At 41.1% G+C, this 21,375-nt stretch overlaps 1 protein-coding gene across 2 annotated transcripts in view; it reads right to left on the bottom strand.

The window, feature by feature from the left end:
• Window positions 1-21,133, bottom strand: part of DAPK1 (death associated protein kinase 1) — a 100,496-nt gene extending 79,363 nt beyond the window's left edge. For both annotated transcript variants that reach the window (XM_059834422.1, XM_059834421.1), the window contains exon 1: window positions 21,072-21,133. In XM_059834422.1, coding sequence (XP_059690405.1) covers window positions 21,072-21,133 — 62 coding nt within the window. The remainder of the gene's footprint in view (window positions 1-21,071) is intronic.
• Window positions 21,134-21,375: the final 242 nt, after the last annotated feature.

Here is a 21,375-nt window from a genome sequence, read left to right as displayed (position 1 = left end):
TATTGGAACTAAAAGCAGAAATAAAATTTGAGAAAGGAAAAGTAGAACTTCGAGTGGGGGATGGCCAGCTAATTGAACTTCTGAGTCTGGCCCTCATAGATAATCCTGTTAGCTCAGAAGTACCTGAGCAAATTCAGAACCAAGTATATCCAGGGGTACGGGCCTCAGAAATACTAGGAAAAGCAAAAAATGCCTCCCCAATAATGGTCAGGCTCAAATCAGGGGCGCAGCCTGTAAGAATTAAGCAATATCCCCTCAGAACTGAAGATAGGGAAGGAATCTGACCAATAATTAACCTATTTATCAAATATGGGCTACTAACAGAATGTGAATCGGAATATAACACTCCCATTCTACCTGTCAAAAAGCCGGATGGTAATTATCGGATAGTACAGGATCTCAGCGCCATTAATAAAATTGTTGAGGATCTGCATCCTGTCGTAGCAAACCCATATACATTATTAACTAAATTGACACTTGGCCTGGTTTACTGTATTGGACCTGAAAGACGCCTTCTTTTGCCTACCTTTGAGTCCAGAGAGCCAGATGCTGTTTGCATTTGAGTGGGAAAACCCAGACTCTGGGAGAAAGACACAACTAACGTGGGCCGTGTTACCACAGGGGTTTAAAAATTGCCCCACTCTTTTTGGGAACCAACCAGCCAAAGACTTGGAACAGTGGGAGCGACCACATGGAGATGGAATAATATTACAATATGTAGATGATCTATTGATAGCCACTAAAACAAAAGAACTATGTATAATACGGACAGTCAGTCTGCTAAATTTCCTTTGACTTAATGGCTACCGAGTCTCTCCACAGAAAGCCCAAATAGCTCAGTGGCAGGTAACCTACCTCGGATATGAGATAACTGCTGGCCAAAGGACCCTAGGAACAGCAAGAAAGGAGGCCATCTGCCAAACTGCTCGACCACAGATGGCTAAAGAACTCCGTATGTTTTCAGGGATGACAGGATGGTGTCGTCTATGGATCTACAACTATGGACTCTTGGTAAGGCCACTCTATAAACTGTCGAAATCTAATTCAAAAGACCTCACCTGGAATGGGGAAGCAGAAAGAGCATTCCAGCAACTGAAAAGGAAATTAATGGAAGACCCTGCTTTGGGGTTACCAGATATTACTAAGACATTCTGGTTGTTCTCCCATGAGAAACAGGGAATACCCCTGGGAATCCTAGCCCAAAACTTGGGACCATATAGAAGAGCAGTGGTGTATTTCTCCAAACAACTTGATGAAGTAAGTAAAGGTTGGCCTAGCTGCTTAAGGGTGGTAGCAGCATTGGTGCTAAATATTCAAGAAGCACGTAAATTTACACTGGGCCAAAAGATTACAGTGCTGATATCTCATACTGTATCTACAGTATTAGAGGTAAAAGGGGGGCATTGGCTCTCACCACAGAGATTCCTTAAATATCAGGCTGTTGCGGTGGAACAGGATGATGTGGAAATAATTGTTACTAACATTGTCAATCCAGCAACTTTCCTCAGTGGAACCACGGGAGAACCGGTATCACATGACTGCCTGGAAACAATTGAAGCGGTCTATTCCAGCCAACCAGACCTAAAGGAGGAGCCACTGGAAGACGCTGAGGATTCCTGGTACACAGATGGAAGTAGCTTTGTTCGACAAGGCATCCGCAGAGCAAGGCATGCAATAACCACCGTGAATAAGGTAACAGAATCCGCAGCCCTTGCCCCAAATACCTCGGCACAAAAAGCAGAAATAATCGCTTTAACCCAAGCGTTGGAGCTAGCCAAAGACAAAAAGATTAGTATCTGGACAGACTCCAAATACGCTTTTGGGGTAGTCCATGCCCATGGAGCCATATGGAAAGAAAGGGGACTCCTATCCACCCAAGGGAAACATATAAAACATGCTGAAGAAATTCTTAGGCTCCTGGAAGCAGTGCAGCAACTCGAAAAAGTGGCTATCATGCACTGCAAGGCTCATCAGAAACGAGATACGGCTCAAGAGTTGGGCAATGCTATGGCGGATTGAAAAGCCAAAAGAGCAGCTGAGAAAGGTGAATTACAGGTGCAGTCTTTGGTCCCAGATGGTAAAATACAAATCGATTGTGAACCCAGGTATTCCAAAGAAGATCAGAAATTAGTTGAAGACTGAGGTGGAGAAATAGAGAAAGGTAAGTGGGCAAAGACTCCGCAGGGTAAAATAATAATCCCATTTGTGTTATTGTGGGCCATAGTTATAGCAGAACACAGGAAATTCCATTGGGGAGCTGACGCATTGTATAAACATTTGAGTCAGCGTATAGTTGCCCAGAACCTCTACACCACTGTTAGACAAGTGACACAGCAGTGTGAAATATGTTTGAAAAATAATCCTAAAGTAAGCCCTAAAGTCCAACCTGGACAAATAGGGAAAGGAAACTATCCAGGGCAGCAGTGGCAAACTGATTTCTCAGAACTTCCAAGAAAAGGGGGGTTCCGATAGCTGCTGGTTCTAACAGACACCTTTTCAGGCTGGCCAGAAGCATTCCCTTGCCGAACTAGTAAGGCTAGGGACGTAACTAAAGCACTACTACAAGAAATAATACCGTTATTCGGGATTCCTTTAACAATCTCCGCAGATAGAGGACCACATTTCATTGCAAAAATTGTTCAACAAGTTAGTAAACTCTTGGGAATAGATTGGCAGTTACATACGTCATATAGGCCACAAGCAAGTGGTCAAGTGGAAAAGATGAACCACTTAATTAAGTTACAGATTGTAAAATTGGGGCAGGAAGCCGGATTGTCCTGGCCACAAGCATTATCTTTGGCACTCCTGAGGATTAGAACGAAGCCCAGAACTAAAGAGAGGTTGAGCCCTTTTGAAATACTGTACGGGAGGCCCTATATTGTACAGGTGAGAATATCAACTCAGATTGGAGACGAAACGTTATCTGATTATGTGATAAGCCTGCAAAAACAACTTCAGGAGATAGAGAAACTTGTCTTAGGAACCAGAGCCCGAGGTCTTGATGGGCTGGTGCATGATATTAAAGCTGGTGATTATGTGTATGTGAAGTCCTTTACAGATTCACCTCTGAAACCGAAATGGGAAGGCCCCTTCCAGGTGCTGCTGACATCCCATACAGCGATCAAGATTAAAGAGCAGACCTCGTGGGTGCACCACACCAGAGTGAAGAAAGCTGCTAAGCCATGATGGGAATCGACACCTATGGGATCACTGAAGCTTTGCATTCAAAAGCGATGATATGGGTTCTTATGACTCTGCTGAACTGTAACCTAATAAATGCTTGGGAGTGGCCTTGGACAAACGCTTATTTTGGGTATACAGGAAGTTCGGGAAAGGATCTAAACGGGTTGAATTTGGCAACTGTGGTAATATATAATAACAACATGACACTGCGACCAACTGAATGGGAAAGAATAGATTCGGTCTATACCTGGATGATTGAGAAAGGAAAGGGTATTTTTTAAATACCTGTCATGATTTTAACCCAGTGTGCAAGCTTTGAGGAGAAATCCCCTTGCACCCAGTGCCACAATAAACATGCCTGCTTTATAACTCTTTGTGAGTTGTGAAGTTTGTTTCCGCGTGTCATAACCTCCTCTAACCTAAAATGCAAAAGACTGCACACCCTGAACACCTAAAAAAGAGCTTAAAAGCAATGCAGCTACTGCAAATGGCAAGGAAGAGACAGTAAATTGACCTTTAGAGGCTTCCCAAAAGCACCTGAAGGTGAAAAACATTAAGACATTTACACTAATTCTTTTCTCAACATCTTCCTACCCTATGTAAAAACACAGTAACCTTACAATTTTCAGAATACATACTCTAAATGGCTACAGAGAAATGAAACTTTCCATCACATTTACATCTGCATAAGCAAGACAAATATTAATAATTAGCAATGTTAATTAAGATGGATGCAAGAATTCACTATAAGATGTCTTCTGATACTAATGATCCCAGCTTCACCATTGTTTTATGACTGCTTTTTAAGCCGAAGTATCAATATTCTAGGAACTTTCAGTTAAAACAGCTATGACTGGATAAGAAAAACCCACAAAAAACAACCGATGAGAACTGACCACGTATCAAGGTGAACTTGTTACCACACAAGACAATTTTGAGGCAGATGATAGGTTGCTGGAGAAAGACAGGCTAAGACCACATCACAAACGAAGGAGATGCTTTCAGACTAAAACTGAAGACGTTTCCATCCTTTCACGACTGTGTACATCCTGAAAAATCCCAACTTCTGGGTGTTTATTAAGTGATTAAGGACAGCATGGTGCATTTTGACACTCGGAGATAAAGTCAAGGAAAAAATCCAACAGGCAGCAGGAAGTGAGTATCATGTTGAGGTTGAATAGCTGGCAAAGTGCAAAGGACAAAAGGCAAGTGTAAACAAAGATAACACCCAAGACACAGACCAGAATGCAGTGATGTGTTGTTTCTGATGGTGTATAGAAACAACTGAACCTTGATACAACAAGGAAAAAAGAGAAGGGAGAAGAAAGGGCAGAAAACAATTGATCTAAACAAAGCTACACTTATAAACAAGTTGTCAAATGTGCTTAACCTGGTCTGAGCTTTACAAAGATTAACCAGCCTCTCTCTCTGTGCAATCTTGAAACATGAGAAAGCTACTGAAAAGGTAAGGTGAGCAGCAGCACTCCAGGCAGCACCCGACACTTGCAGTTCTGCTTCACTTTTCTTAAGAGTAAGCACCCTGCTCCACATTGCACAAGGACAGAGCCATTACATATACCCACTGTAAAACTAGAGTAAACCTGCTCTCACTCACACAGCGCATCCGATAAATGTGCATTATCTACTACCTCCATGTAGGTACCTGCCACCCAAACTCATGCACATTTTATAACCACCAACAGGATGATATTAACCATACCCATAAAGCTTATCCCTTTCCCTGAAGGATGTATTCAATTCTCAGTTCAAGAAGCATCACATTACATTATCTTATCTTGCTTTTTCCAGTGTCGCAGCTCTAACTGTAGCTGAGAAACTGTTTCTGTAAGATACCTCTTTTTCTTTATGTCAGCAGAGTTTGTAATTCTTGAGAACGTATGAAAAACCACCAGCACATGAACACTATTAAAGATAACACTACGTAGTAGATATAAGAAAGCTGCATTCAAATGAGACAGCTTAAAAGGCTTTTAAAAGTTCATAATCCCCCCAAATGAGCAAAAGAATTGGGTGAGGGAACAGAACTTTATTATTAAACCATTTTATGCAGCTGACTAAACACAGGACCTCTCACAACATGCTAGTTACAATACAATCTATATGTGGGGTAAAAATGGAAGAAAAAACAAGCACAGAAACCCAAATACCACACATCCTGTAAGTCACCACAAACAGGCACACAAAGTCTTTTTCCTCTTCCACTCCACCCTTGTTTGTAAGAAACAAAGCGAGTAAACTCCCTCAAAAATACATTCTCATTTGCCTTTACCTCTCATTACCTCCAAAAGACCTACTACAGGAGGACTTAAGGTTGTATGGTCAAGGAGTTTGGGCTGTAAAACTTTACAGTATAAATTACAGACCAAAGAACTGTATAAACAGAAAAATATTAATTTGAAAAGACACCCTTGACAACACTTGGCATACCATACACACGTGACATTTATTTTCCTTTTTTTTAAGAAGTTATGAAAAAAGACAGAAAAATGGTATAACTAATGCTGGAACACACAAACAAACAAACAAACAAATCAATGTAGTTTGCATTCTAATTTTCAACTGAAAGTGACAGAAGAGCTCTGCCACCTCAGATTTCTTTCTCTCCTCAAAAAACATGGGCATGACAACAGCATGGAGGATACTACTAACTGCTACAACAGACGAGCTTTGAATTCAGCAGGAGCTGCACAATGATAGAGAAGCCTCCTACAGAGGCTCGATCAGTCCTCCAGGAAAAGACAAAAATTAATAGCTCACAACTAATTTATTTAGCTAATGAATCCAATAGCAGCCAGGAAACACTGATGTTTTTCCTTGCACCATACTTTGCAGACCATTAACTTCAATAATCCTTAGAAACTTCATACTTGACACTGAAGGTCTTTCTTATTAACAAGTGGAGTTTCCTGTCGCTAGGCTACTCCGTAGGCTAGAAAAACTCCCACACCCCCACTTAATTTGGGACTTGTTTTAGTACAGATAGACATACACAAGGAACTCGGAAATAATTTCCATCTACCTCACAAAGGAGCCAGAGAGAACATTTCTTCCTTGACTTTCATTTATGTTACCATTACGCACAGCTTAAACCAGAAGTCTGTTAAGAGAGTTTTCACGGTGTAACCCCACATTCATCACTGTAATGAACGACGGCAGGAAATGCAGGTTTCAACAGATGGAGGATTCATTCTACGGCAGCCTACAGCTTCACGTTTTTGAGAGGTGGCCCTGATGAGCTAGACAGAAAGTACCACCAGTACTGAAAAGAAGGCTGGAGGTTTGCGGTGAGGTGCAGGTGAGAAGGCACTACGGGCTCCCTGGCTGTGAGCACACAGACAAGAGCCAGTCACGCTCCCTCTCTCTTCTGACCACGTTTGCTTGCTGCTGCGCTTCGAAGGTTTTCAGAACAAGGGGGCTAATAGCTGTCACTACATCTCCTGCTTTACTTTGTCTTCTGGTCTCTTATTATTTGTTTCCAAATCATCAGAGCATTTCAAATTTACGCTACGGCTGCACGTAAGCCTTCTAAGGAACAACATGCAGGAACGCACGCCCAGGTATTTTTCATCTGGATGGAAAAAGAGAGAACAGAATCATGATTTAACCCAGCACAGATTTAAGAGTTTGTCTCTTTCTTAAGTGCCACGCAGCATGAAGGACAAGGGTTTTCAAGAAGAAAAGGTGGCACTGACAATGGTATTTCAGACAATGAAACAAAAAGGAGAGATCTTGCAGCTGCTAAATCCTCCACAGGCAGCACCAGCACACAGCCCTCCCTCCCATCAATGTGGTCGTCTTCTTTCAAAGGAGCATATGACTTTAAAGAAGTTATGACCACTGGGTTAGCAGACAATGTATGGGATTTCTCCATGATCATACTCTGCTAAGCAATTAGGTCAAACCGTGCTCTTGAAAATTAGTTTAGCGCAGCTGAAGGTCAAGGAATGAAAGCACGCGGGGGAGGAGATGAGGCAGAAAAGGAGCAGAAAGATTTATTTTAACTCTCAAGCACGTACAAAGCCCTTGCCAGAAAGAGGAGCTGCACTGTTGCTAGAACTTTATAGTGTATGAAAGGATCATTCTTGGCACTGAAAAACTGGCATCTGTGTACAAACAGAGAAAGTGTTGTTCCAAGTTACAAGCTGTACACAGAAACAGAAAGGAACTCCTTTACATCAATATGCTCACCAGTACTGTCTCGTTCATTCTAAATTACACTTTTGTCAACGGATTGATGTGGCTTAATAGTCAGGTAAATAAGCAGATTTTTGCTGCTGTTAACCAGAGCAAAAGAGATATTACATGCTTTTATGGAGTTCTGTAATCCTGTTTTTTTAAAACAGATTCTCTTGCATAAGCAGGAATTCTGATGTCAGATTTTTTTTCCATTCATATTTGGGTTTTGGAATGCAAATTTGAATGAATAAAGTACTCTGGGTCTACGTTGGTAGCAGATGTTCAGAAGAGAAGGCACACTGAAAAAGCTGGAAGCATTATTGAAAGTTTGATGATTCTGTCCTCCTGGAAACCCATAAATTACTGCAGATACAAAACAAAGACATAGCAATCTGTAAAGCTGTTAGTATAAGAAGTTCACTGAATTATTTAAGTCTGAAAGTAGCCAAACAAAGACTAAATTCTCTTTCCTGCTCTTTATACTGCTTTGAATGGTTAGAATAGGTGGGTGAGAGGCAAACACCAGACAGGCACAGACAAAACCTTCCCTCTTTCCTGTATGTATATAAACAATTCAGCTGTGTCTTCAGTTTCATACTATCTATCCAACACTCACTTGTACAGTCTGGGTAAGACCAGACATGCGTGCTTGTCACTGTGCCAGTAGACAAGACAAGAAATGCAAGTTATCAACAACACTGAAACGTTATACAAGAGGCTGAGCAACGGCCGGACACGATTTTTTTTCTTCTTTCTGATCCAGTTATTGCCTAGGCAGGAATTGCAATTGTAACAGGAAAAAAAAAAATAAAAATTTCAAGTTGCTGGCTATTCCTTTCTAAGCAAAAGTGTAATCTCTAGATGCTGTGACTTGCTTTCTTTAGGAGCTGTAAAATTTCTCACTGCTCAAGAGAGAAACAATTTTTCATGGTTCCTTGTTGAGAATTCATTTTACCATATGATTACTTTTCATTTTTAAATTTCAGCTAATATAGTTCAATGTGAGATGGCCTAAGTGCACAGCTATTATACATACAGTTTGAAAACTTCAGAGTTAGTTTTTAAACAGTCTTCTTCATCGTATGTTCAATCCTTTTTCTTTTTTTTTTATTAGATTTTTATTTTTAATATGAGACTAAGCCATACTGCAAAGCTCAAGAACTCTTAGCTTCCTAGTATACAGACGACAGCAGGGCTAAACCACACTTTCACATTCTCTCTGCCTCTCTCATTTGTACTCTACAGTTCACAAAACACAAGCATAGCATCAGATTGACTGAATCTTGGTATTCTGTGGTCCTCTCTCAATGAACACTTCCAAGTCACTGATCTTTGACATATGCATCGATAACACTGTGACAAAAAGGAAAAAGTACTGACCTGTTCTACAGGACTTTGGAGCTGGTCCTTTGTCAATATGCAGTGGAAAAAAAATTTTTTCTTCACTAAATGTCATGTCAGTTATCTCACATGACAAATAAGAAGATGTACACAACCAGTATGAAAGTGAACTTAGCCTAAACACACATGAATCATTCTTGTAAAACTTGGAGATGGCAAACACACAGAAAAGTGAAAATGTGAGAAGGTCCCATGCCTCAAGTCCAACACAAGCACTTACATTTAAGTGGTTATCAAACTACAGAATGCGAAGAACTAGGTATTATCTTATTTGCCCAAGCAAGGACTCAAGAAAACACTTCAGACAGCAGTCTACTCATAGACACAGTGGTTTAAAATACCAATGTGAAGTCCATGCCGAGGTGTAGTGGTATTTGACGTATAAGCTGGGGAAATATGTTTGGCTGTAAAACTTCCAAGGCAGCTGGATCTCAGCCATTTCCTATTAATGATGCTTGGGCTAGAGCTTGCTGAAACCCATTTGGTCTGAATACATGTACATCTGCTACAGCCTTTTCAGAGACCATCTTGTAGTATGAAAGGCAGAGTACTCACACTTGTAAACAGTTCAAGTAATAACTACATCTATGATGGAAAGGAAAAAGACAGAAAGAAGGTGGGATAATGCAGAGAAATGCACAGATTTTCAAGCAAAGTGCTACCCTGACTGCCATTTATAGTATTAAAAAGGCACTTGTGCATACGGATACTAAAAGGATCAATGCCTAAGTACATACTCATATAAATAAAGAACATAATACACCGTGCCAGTACTTAATGCCAGAGGTTGAGTCTTAATGCTTCTATTGCTCTTTAGTACTTCATTTTCCCCTTCATTTGGACTTTTCATGAAATTTGTAAACTAGCTCAGCAATTAACATTAAATCATAAGTTAGTCTTGCTAAATGTTAGAAGATGCATGTGACGTACATTTGACTCAGAACTGAACATAAAATCTCAGTCATCACTTGCTCAGAAATTCTTAAGCCAGGAGCCTGGGATGAATGTTAAAACATATGAGCAGAACAAACATTTGATTTTGGTGATGCTAAAGACTGTTGTTGCTGCTATTTCATAAGTAAAATGTTTTGAGTTTCCTGCTTCTCTTCTGTGGCAATGGGTTCTAAAGCATGCCTGAAGTGGACGTTTGTCCTTCAGCTTGGAGAGGAAGAGTCTAGTGATAATGCTTATCAGATCTCAGTTACGCCATCCACTCTTTCATTGCAATGAGCAGCTTCCCTTTATTTTACCTTTTCAGAACCTCCCTGTTTTAAAGCATACAACCTATGATCTTAATGAGCAATAACAATGTGCCCCTAGGCAGCGTTTCTATGCAGATTTTGACTCTGGAAGATATCTATGTTGAATGGCCACAAATAAAAATACACAAATGCATGACATTCGCAGCACAGTTGCACCTGTTAGATACAGTAAACAATGCTAATGTAAGAAAATGTTGCTTTTTCAGTATATTTGAAAAATCATTTAATAGGGTGATAGGGTATAGATCATTCACCAAACACTTGCTAGACAAAGGATAAAATCTAATCACGAAAAGCAGAAGTGAGGATGGACTGCAAAGCCCCAAACAGGTTATGACTCAGCTTTCCCAAGAAACGATAGAGTTAAAAGTGTAGAATGGATTTCACCACGTTTCATTACTTCCCATCAGGTACGAAGAATCACTGTAAAATCCACAGGTATCTTACTAACCATTCAGTACCAGAGCACAAGGAGAAAAATACAATCTCAAGCTTATACTCCACAGAAGATGGCAATCATTTTTCGCGTGAGAGAATTTCTTGGTTTTCTCCTCCAATTATTAACTTGATGTTAGCTAAATACATAAGAAACTCACCAAGCAATACAATCTATAAACACATGATTTAAACCAAAAAATTTAAGCCAGTGATGAAAATACTATTTTTCCTTGACTGAAGACAGCTTTTTAAGAAGACATGGCATTACAAACAAAGCACAGTTTGTGTCACATACACAAATCTCATACCAAGTGCCTTAGCAACTGTCCATATACATTATGGTTTTATGAGCTGCTATTTACAGCCAAGTAATTGTCCACTTCCCCAGCTCTTCAGCCTTTATTCACAACTACTCACTCTCACAGACAAGCTTGGGTACCTAGAAATTTAGAACATTTTAAAAAAATATTCCAAGTTGCCCCCTCTGACCTCTGTGCAAAGAAGGGCTTGTCTGGCTACCCTACGGCTGCTGCTGCAGTAAAACATACTCAGACCGTGCAGTCGCTGATTTTGTTGTCCAGGGTTAATCAACAGTGAGGTTTTGCTTCCCAGGTCAGAGCAGCTCTTCCACAGTCTTAGCCGGCCACACCTGCATGGCACTGACAGAGCACATGGAGCGTGGGCTTTACAGTGCGGGTTAGTAGATTGAGCCAGCATCCGTCACAACCAGAGGCTTTGCCACCCCCCTGGCCCTGCATTCCTATGCCATGCTGGTGGCTGGCACTGATACTTACCTGACCTGCCCACGATGACCCAGTGCAGGGAGCTCAATCTGTAATCCCCTCCCACTTCCAGGCTGCACTCGGGACAGTGCCAGTGTCAGCACAGGAGAAGCAGCAGGAGAATGCAGCTCAGTGGGTGAGGAATAGGATGGTCCCATCCACTGGCCTCTCAGTATGCTTGTTTATCCACCCTGTAAAAACACGCAGGCAGGCTAGCAGGCAGGTAGGGCAGTGCTGACCAGGAACTAACACACCCTCAGGAGGGACAGTAATGTAAAGGTTTCTGTTTAAAGGAACGAAAGGCACAGCAGAAATGCACCAGCTTCGTAAGATATAATCTGGAATGGTCTGTTCTCCAGTTAATGTTATAACTGGCAACAAACGCAGGAAAAGCCATCCTTCTTTTAGGCAGGAATGTGAAGCAAACAGTATCAGAAGGCCCTTTCAAATAAAAAGCAGTGAGAAAAGATGAGACATAAGGAACTAAGCCATTGCCTGATGTGCTTTCCTTTCCCAGGGAATCAACAGCAATTCTGCGCAGATGGCCCTGCTCATGGAGATAAGAAAATACTGCCAGACAGATAATATACAAAAAAAGTCCTAACTCCTATACCAAAATGTTTGAAGTCTATGCTTGTAGAAAAAAAACACCAAACAAAAAACCCCCAAAAGATAAAGAAATGAGAGGGAGTCAAGGTGAAATATCCATCTCTGGGATTACATCTGCACCATCTTCATCAAAGGTAACAGGAGCCAAGTGTCCCAATAAAGGAATCAGAGTCAGCAAGAAGAAAGGTATCAAAAGCAGGCTAAAATTTATTACCGTCCAAGACTCCCATGTACTGTTTTTTCTTAGGAAATAACAAACTGACAGTTTTGTTGATGAAGCTATGGAAAGCGCTGAGTTCTTGGCCACAAAGTTGTTAGACCCAAGTAACATACCCACTAATACTATTTACCTCTGTGGATAAAGGGGAAAAACCCCACATCTCAATCTCCATTAAACTGGGCAGAATAATTTAGTTGTAAACCATGCCAGAACAGAATACAATATTATCAATTAACATAAAAGTCAGCTCCACCTAGTTATACCTACATAACTAAGCAAAGTAAGTGCAGTACCAAATAACACACACCACATACAATACATATGATTATAAGTTTTAAGCATTGGCTTTCTTAGTCTCATTTAGGATTACAAAAGACCATCTCAGCAATTAAGTCCAATCTTCTTAAGCTGCAGACAACCCTGCAATAGTCAACGAGACTAAAAATTTCAAAAAACAAAAAAAGAAGAGAATAGAGGAGGTAAGAGGCCCCATACTGCTCCTCTATAATCACAAGACAGTTAAAAGTCACCAAAGACTCCAGAAAATGAACACCCTTTCTCTGTCCTGTAAAACTAACAACTTCAAAACACCAGAGCTTCAACAGACTGTGTGACCAGGGAAAAATGTCCCTCCACTACCCGTTACCGTGGCACACAAGCAGATACTCTAAGTGAACACTTCCACAGGCACACCCACCCAAGGACCTCAAGTCTTGCAAGGTCTACTTACTGATACTGAGGAAAGGGACAAGAGCCCAGAAGCCAATTTACATGCCAGACAGAAAGCAGGGCTCCTCAACTAACTTGTGAAAACTTAGAAACACAGAATTAGTTGCTCACAAATAAAGGTGCAGTGGAAATCAAGTATTTCCAGTACACCAGTTCAGTTAAAGGCTAACTTAGCATCCTGTTTAAGCAAGAAGCACACAGAAAGTACGCTACTGCCCAAAGCAAATTTTTTCCTTTCCGAAGGCTCACTTCTCTGCATAGTTCAGCAGAAAATTCAATTAAACTACACCTTTCAATCAGGTTGTACACCCAGTTATAACTTAGACTGACTGGGAACTCTTCCAGGCTTTGGATATGTCCCCTTATGTTTGTGATCGCCCAGTAAGAGTTATTTTCCTTTATGTTAACATACAGGCAAGACCATCTAAGCTTCCTAACAAAGAAACAGACTGGCACCTGCAGGCAGACCATACTGCAGAAGACTCGCTCTAGTGAAGTAGTACACCACTGCACTGCAATGTCCCTGCTGCTAGTGGTCAATGCATGCACGTGGTCTGGGCAGCCGTGCAACAATGCTTCCTCCTACATGGTATTGCCTCTTGAAGTGGAAATTGTCTCACATTTTCTTGCGTAATCAGGAGGGAATAAGGGGAAGGAAATAAACCATCAAAACCAAAAGTATAAGGTTGCAGATCATCATGTGGATTACTCAGTGTGGCGTTCTACAGCAATCCTAAACCATGTGAACTATTCTGGATTTGGGTGAAAAGCACCCATTCTCCCCAACATGTATGCCACAATCAAAAAAACCCACCAAACTCCAACACACTAAAAATATAATACCTTTAGTACAAAAGGACAACATCCTGAAGGACTGCAGTATGCCTGGAAACTCTGAAAGAGTTAAAACTGATCTAAGATATCTACAATGACTGTATCTTACCAGTTTCCTCCTTCCCCAAGACAGTACATGCAATCCTTTCCTTCTATTTTACAAGCTCAGTCTTGATACAATTTAGGTTCCCAGTTCACATTGGCTTCATTTCAAAGACAAGCCCTGAAATTCACTCTCCTGGAGGCAAACAGCCTTTCAATTTCCAGCCTGCAGACTCACCTGTGAGCACTGTAAATGTAAATCTAGTTTCAAAAGTTTCTCCAAGCATTTTTGTTCTTCCAGTGTATTTAAAAATCATACCATCCCAAGCTTTGTGGTGCAAGGCTAAATGTACCACAGTCTTAAGTCTCCTCTCTTAAAAAGCTTCTTCCCACAGCTTCACCACCTTAGTGTTTCTTCTTTACTTTAGAACAGAACAGCAGCAATCTCTTTGAAATGGAGGCATGAAAAGCACAAGAGGTGCAGATGCTTTTTGGGTATAACAACTGCTTGGTACTGCTTAGTTTATTTCTCGCTCAGAGGTGGGGGAATAATGCCTGCTTTGTAGGTCTTTTAAAACAAAATGTAATTAAAACTAGAGCTTGCTGATTATTCTGTGCCTTCAGTTTAAACGCACAAATCTTTGTAAATCTAAACTCATCAGGAAGCAGATAAAAAAGCTCATCTTTGATTTCTCTTCTAGCCAGGCTCAGTGAAGCACGATCAGTAGCAGAGCTGGTGTGTTAGTGGTGTGCTGAAACTTTCGTTCCGACTTTCCGGACTTTGCTTTTTTGGCCTTCTGTGTTTGTGGGGTTTTTTTGGTGTTTCTCTTTTTTTCCTGCCCATTACGTCCCTTTACAGATGTTCAAGTTTATCACTTCCTCTGCTGGAGCTGTGCGTAGCCAACAGAAATAGGTCCCTTTAGCTTAGGAAAAAGGAGGCTGAGGCTGCGTTTTCATGAGACCTGTGTGCCAAGTGCAGTCCATGCTATCGGTGGCTGAAAGGGCCAGTATCACTTTCCTCTGCTGTGTGTTTCTGTGTGGTGGTTTTTTTTTTTTTTTTTTGAGGCAGCGGTGCTGTCAAAGGGGAAAACACCCCCACCTCATATCTTTTTTTATGATTTATGGCAGCAGTGCACACTCAGATCAGCTAAAAGTACTGTGAAATCTCAGCCTGTGTGGAGTTGTGATTGCCTCAATAAATCTACCTCAAGTTAAATAAGTACAAGCGACAGAGATAAAAAGTCAGGTTACTACAAAAGAAGAACATAAACCGACAACAAGGAAGTTCAGGTGGAAATTAGGAGAATGACAGATGGTACAGCGGTTCTGGAATAACCTTGACAAACAGTTGGTGCAATTGGTCACAGGTATTCAAAGGTGTAACAGTTTTTGGAGGAAACTACATGTTTCCTGTGAGACCCATAGCTGGGCTTACTGGCCAGGTGTCCTCCTGGTTTTAAGTGAGTTGGTTGGCGAACCTGTGCAACTTGTTGGTACAATTTTATATTCCAAAGAAAATGTGCCGATTAAAGAAGTGGCTCAGTAGTTTGTTTCCTGGATGGTAGTGGCTTGCATAGAAGCTCTGTCTCAAATAAAACTGTTGTTTCTCAAACTGTATTTTGACCCCATTGCAGAAAGATAGGTGACGCAAATGAGGATTATCCAACAAACCTGAAAAGCGTTCATCGACTTACTATGCAGTATAGTAGATCCTGCTTAACCATCACTAGTTCATGGCTGAGGTAGGCAGAAGCTGAGAGGAGTATGGACAAAGCCTAAAGATCTTCAAGCATAAACTATTTTGTTGCATGTCTTTGTTAATGCAGTAAATTTTGGAGTACCATAAATGGTGTGAAATCTAGTAGAACAGGGTACAAGGGCCTGTGCCAAGGAGTCTAATACAGGTAATGTTGTTAAACTCTGAGATCTCATCACTTAGGGGATGACATGGCAAGAGTGAAGCCTGCATCTTTTGGTCAGTTGTTGGGGTGATATTCCTGTTGGTTTTGGTGCAGTTAAAGAACAGGCTAATACTGGAGATGAATTGTAGGGGCAGGTATCTCCCCATATCCTTGTGCAATACGTTTCTGCGTCTTCCTTTATGTGGTAACGTTTTCAGGGTTCCTTCCCAGGTCCTCGTCCCTGAAAAACTCATATAGCCCACTCAATTTACTATAATTAATTATCATGTTCTATGGGAATTTGCATACATGTAGTTACAGAAGCAGTGAATTCTTGCAGTATTTAGTGTTGTGTCTGTATGAATAACACAGGAAACTGTACTGCAGCTGTTTGCGCCTTCTGCATCTTCACGATTTAACCATTTTACCCCTGCATGAAAAGGAAGGTTAACACATGCCTTTTAATGGAGCAATGGAGATGAGGTTACAGCAAGAAAATCCAAGAAAACAGAAACTGGAAATTTCCATGTATCACAATTAAAAGTTTTATATCTTACACACAATACTTTTAGCCTTACCAGACCATCTTTCACATTGCTCCTTCCCCCCCCAATCTGGTAATTCATAGGAAAAAATGTTACACTATAACATTATTAAAGATGGTTGGCATGGGTTTTAAATGTGACCATTTTGAAAGGAAGTATGATCTCAAAGGAATTTCATATCCTACACATCTCACAACAGACCTTGACAATACTCACACAATTTTAGTACACTGGCTAGTTAGCAAAATTAGTTTAGGTTAACAAGCCTGAAAAGCACCATGAAGGTCAAATTCTAGTTGCCATCCAAGTATTTTTTGTTCGGTGTTTTTACTTTCCTCACAACACAGAGTGTAATGTAGTTACAGTTATGCTATGTGGATAGATGATGGACAGCCTTCGCAGTCCCAAAAAGCATTTCTCTAAACTGGTATGTGAATAACCAAAAATACATACATGCATGTATATATACACACATATGTTCTGCCTACATACTCCCTGCTTACTACAGAAATCAGTATCCAGCGTCAGGGGGGGAGGAATATCTCTTTTCACCCAACACACAAAGGTAAAAGAACATTTTTCAGATTGTAAATATACATTTGCACAACTTCCTGTTCTCTGTTATTGGCATCTTCAGCATGCTATCCTATGCATTTTTCTCTCACAACTGATAGTGATTAGATACCTCAGATAGCAGGGTTAGCTAACTGCTTCTTACTGTTACTATCTCTGCTTAGTGAGCAACCAAGCAGAAACAGACTGGTTTCTAAAACTGCTGATATTCATCATAGTTTTTATTCAACAATAGGTTGCAAGTGTTTCCCTAGTGAGTCCAACAGGTCCAAACAAGCCTGAAGTTTAGAATTGTTAGATACCTCTTCCCACTTCTTGAATCAACAAGAATCTAAAAATTGCAAGCCACAGTGTAATGCAAATAGCATTCTTCAATTCCAAAACTTTATTTCAACAATCTGCATTTCTTTTAGGAAGCACATGAAAGTTTAAAGAAAAAAAAACCAAAACAACCAGTGGGGGAGCGGGGTGGTGGTGGAAGTGGGGGGTGCATCTGTTTGTGGGGGTGTGCAGGGGGAGAAGGAGGAGAGAGCTGTTTGTAAGACCAGGAACTAAACCCCTTCAATTCACATAAATAGACAGAGTATGGATCTATACCACAGCTTTGCTTGGGTACCTCTCCCTATAATTATTTAAGCAATGCGTCATTTCTCACAGTACTGTAGCAACTCCCAAGTAAGGCCAGTCACAGGAGGGTAATAAAATACTTTGATTAGTTTGATCTGGTTTCAAGGTCTTTACTTGCATGCTCACCACGGTGATGTTTTTAATACTGATGAACTTGAATTCCTGTCTTTGGGCAGCCTGAAGTAAAAGCACTGCAGCAGGGTATTTAAAATGCACGGTCACACCACTTGCAACTGCAGGCAGAATTAAAATGAACAAAATAGCTTTAGTAAATTTGTTGCTCTGTCAGGATAGTCTCTACTACCCCTTGAAATTTCATGGTTAGATGATTATTTAACACAGCTGTAGGTAGCCTGCATCTGAACAATGCACGTAATACGTATCACTTCAAATTTGTAAGACGGAAAAAAAGCGTATGCAATGCAACGTACACAATGATCAAGAGCACAATCTTCTTTTATGTTCTGTGCTAAAGACAACATTTGATCCACAAGTCTCACAAGACTGTTTTGCTACAAAAGCTTAAGATAAACTACTTGAACAGCCACAAACAGGTCAGAAGAAATCACATAAAGCAAGACAAATAAGGGTGATCCTGTCAGTATTCACAATACCAAGTTCCTTTTTTCTTATTCTCCCCAGGCATAAATCAAAACCAACTGAAGAACAGAATAAAACTTGAACATTTTGGTAACAGGATGAGGACTGCTTATTACTTTCTCTGCAAAGGCACTGTGAAATATCAGAAAACTAGAAAGTGCTTTTTTTTTTTTTTTTTTGTCAGCCCAGGCACACTATTATGCCTCTTCCTTGTTTCCAACAACTCTAAGTTTTATGTTAAGCAATATTTAAACCTCCTTTCTTAGTTTCAATCAAAATTTTCATTTACACAACCCATTTACCTTCTTCAAGACACCTTTCTTAGATTACTTTCTTATTAAAATGATTTTTTATTCTAGTTACTGTCAGAAGTATTATAAGGTAAGAAAGACTGCTAAATAATTTAAAAGGGAAAATAGTGAAGATTATTAACATTTCTCAGTATTTGCATTTTCACTGAGCTTTCTCAAAAGGCAGGTTGGCCTAGGAACTTCAGGATCCGTTCAAACACACCTCTATCAATAAAACCTCATCTGTTCATTTATTCACCTTGTTTGCTGCATGACTGCAGCCAAGTAAGAGAAAATAAAAGAATTATTCTCTAACAAGGGGAAAAATTGGTTGATTTTGCAAAATGGAACCTTTCATCATTGCTTAGCTCAAGTATTAAATCACTATTCGGGGTTCCCAAATGAACACAAGAAATGTTAAAGTCAAAGGTGTTTTTAATGTTCACTGCTTTCTGAGTTTTAAGCCTCAGGGTTGACATTTGCAACTACATTTATATGCAAATATAACGGTAAGAAACCTACCTAAGGGGTAAACGAGGAATGAAAAGCGATGGGATTTACAGGACAGTATTTCAACCAACCCTAAAAATTTAAGCTTAAGAAGAAGTTAAAACACCACTGAACTAAACCGTACAACAACTATCCTGGGATTTGCTTACTCTTACGGTTTTATGGCAACACTTCGCAGTGGAATAATCCCTGTTTCTCAAAATGATGCTGAAGTGCCAGCTTTAGCACTTTTAAATAAGTGCACTCCATTTTTAAAGCAAAAGCTCTGTCAGACATTTCACAATGTTTTACCATCCACTGGTATCTTCTCACAAAAGTAGGTAAAATTGATGAGGTTATTAGTTTTCTCTACTTTTTTCAAGGAAAAACAAGAGCAGAGTTTAACATTCTTTTAAATGCTTAAAATATTATAGGTTTAGACTGCATGCCAAGCTTATATAGCATTAAGATGAATAAAACCCACCTCAGTACTGTAATACCTTGTCTGTAACTGATCACATTAATACGCCATTTTTTAACTGAACTCCATCACCTAATATTCCGCCAACTGGAAAAAAGCTTTTTTTTTTTTTTTAACTATATAACATTATTCAGTGTTCGCACTTCCCCATACTGTAAAAATTGAACGCTTGGTCTTCACTGCTGTGTTCTGGAGCTAACATGTGACTTCCAAAGCATGGGGTTTTTTTTGAAAAATCCCCATATATTTAAACATTTCTTATGCAATTGGCCAAAGGGCAATTGTTCTATTTCATAAATATGTATTGGGGACGAAGCATCGCACTGACAGTTTCTCTTTAAAATAAATACAGGAAAGGTTACATAAACCTTAACACTTTCTAAACTAGCATACTGACATAGCCTTCTCCCTGAAGAACCTTAAGAAAACACAATAGATCGTTTCTAGATCTGTGTCTTTATTTTCTTCTATAGAGTAAATCATGCATCAGTGTCAGTAAGCACAAGCATAGTTTTATTTTTAGGAGTCCAAAAACCTAAACCTGAATTTCAGAACACTTTATGTATTCTTGCCAAAAAGAATGGAAATCAAGTCAAACAATTTTATGTGTCCAAACAAAACATTTAGACCACACAACCTAAACCTAACGGTTTAGCACAATAACACATCTTTCTAACAAGATATTCAATAAGTTAATACGACTTCGCTGTCCCACACAGCCTGTCATTCTAGATGTGTGAAAAAGTCAACCCAGAGCACTGTGGAGAAAAAAAATACACAATTTGTCATGTACAAGTCACGGCAACAAGCTTGTACATAAATGGGGTGAAGTTTATTTTAAATACAGTGCAATGAATTTTCTGATAATGTGTGGGCTTTTTGTTTGGTTGGTTGGATTTTTTTTAAGAAACAGTGTTGCATTTCTAAGTTCCTGCCTATGCCAGCACCTTGTTTGCAACATTTGCTATTACTGGACCCTTCACTAAGGTACACACAAGTAGACATGGGATCATCTGCCCCACATACACTGCCCTGCGGTAATTAAACACCGATCCTAAGCTTTGAAATCGCCAAGATGAACACTAGGAAAGGATTCTGCCATACTGGTGTGCTAAAATGCCATCAGATTCCCCCTTAAAGAAGGGGGAAGGAAGATTAAAGGACTCGCACATAACACAATGTTTAACACAGTGTCAAACTAACAGTTTTAACCACGGAAAGCACTGAAAAAACAAGGTACGACTAACAGGTTGAGCTCTTTACACAAATAGCGTGGCAGGAGGAGATCGCTACACAGCATTCAAGAACCAAGGTTCAAGCTGGCAGCGTTTCATCTGCAGCACTCTGCAACGCATCCCCCGATCTGATTTCCAGCTCCAACAGTGATGCCTAGAAAGTGATCTTCTCCGCGGCATTATCGATGAAAGACAGAGTTTCTCTCACTTCTTTAATCGTGTTATTAAAGGAAAACCGACATGCAATACGCACGGAGTCCTTCACTACCAACACAATGTAAACTTCCATCCTACAAACCCACCGCGTTTCCAGCTGCCCGCCTGGGGCTAACAGCAGCAAGCCTTCCAGCTTCACAGCTGCCCCTCTGGCCCGAAGGCAGTAGGTACGCCCGTACGCGCCGCACGACGCCCAGACGGGCATCAGGCTGATAAGGTACCGATTGGTCACTGCCCAAGTCCAAAATCCCATCAGACCCGTACTAAAAAAGCAGAGACGCCGTAGCATAAAACCCAACTCCCTTTCTCGTCTTCGGGCACCTGAGAGGGGGCGGAAAGGCAACGCGGGGGCATTTCAAGCGGCAGGAGCTGCCCCTTGTCCCCCCCCGCCCAAACCCGCCGCCGGCCCGCACCCACCTGCCGAGGTCCTCGCCCGTCTCGTAGTGCTCCTCCAGGTTCTCCTGCCTGAACACCGTCATGGTCGCCGCCTCGCCGCCGCCGGCTTCAGCCCCTGCTCCGCGCCCTCATCACCAGCGCCCTGGAGCCGCCCGACGCTCGGCTGCGCGCCCTGCGGAGGAGCGCGGAGGTGAACGCCCCTGCCCACGGCCGGGCGGCGTCCCTGCCGGGGCCGGCGCCGGGGCCGCCCCCCGCCCTCCCCACCCCCGACGGAAGCGGCACCCGTGGGCCGGAGGGCACCTCCCCTGCCCCCGCCCGGACGGCG

The sequence above is a fragment of the Gavia stellata genome, chromosome Z (genome assembly GCF_030936135.1).
Source record: "Gavia stellata isolate bGavSte3 chromosome Z, bGavSte3.hap2, whole genome shotgun sequence".
NCBI lineage: Eukaryota > Metazoa > Chordata > Aves > Gaviiformes > Gaviidae > Gavia > Gavia stellata.
The sequence above is the reverse complement of the archived record's forward strand: the minus strand, read 5'-3'. Positions and strand labels throughout refer to the sequence as shown.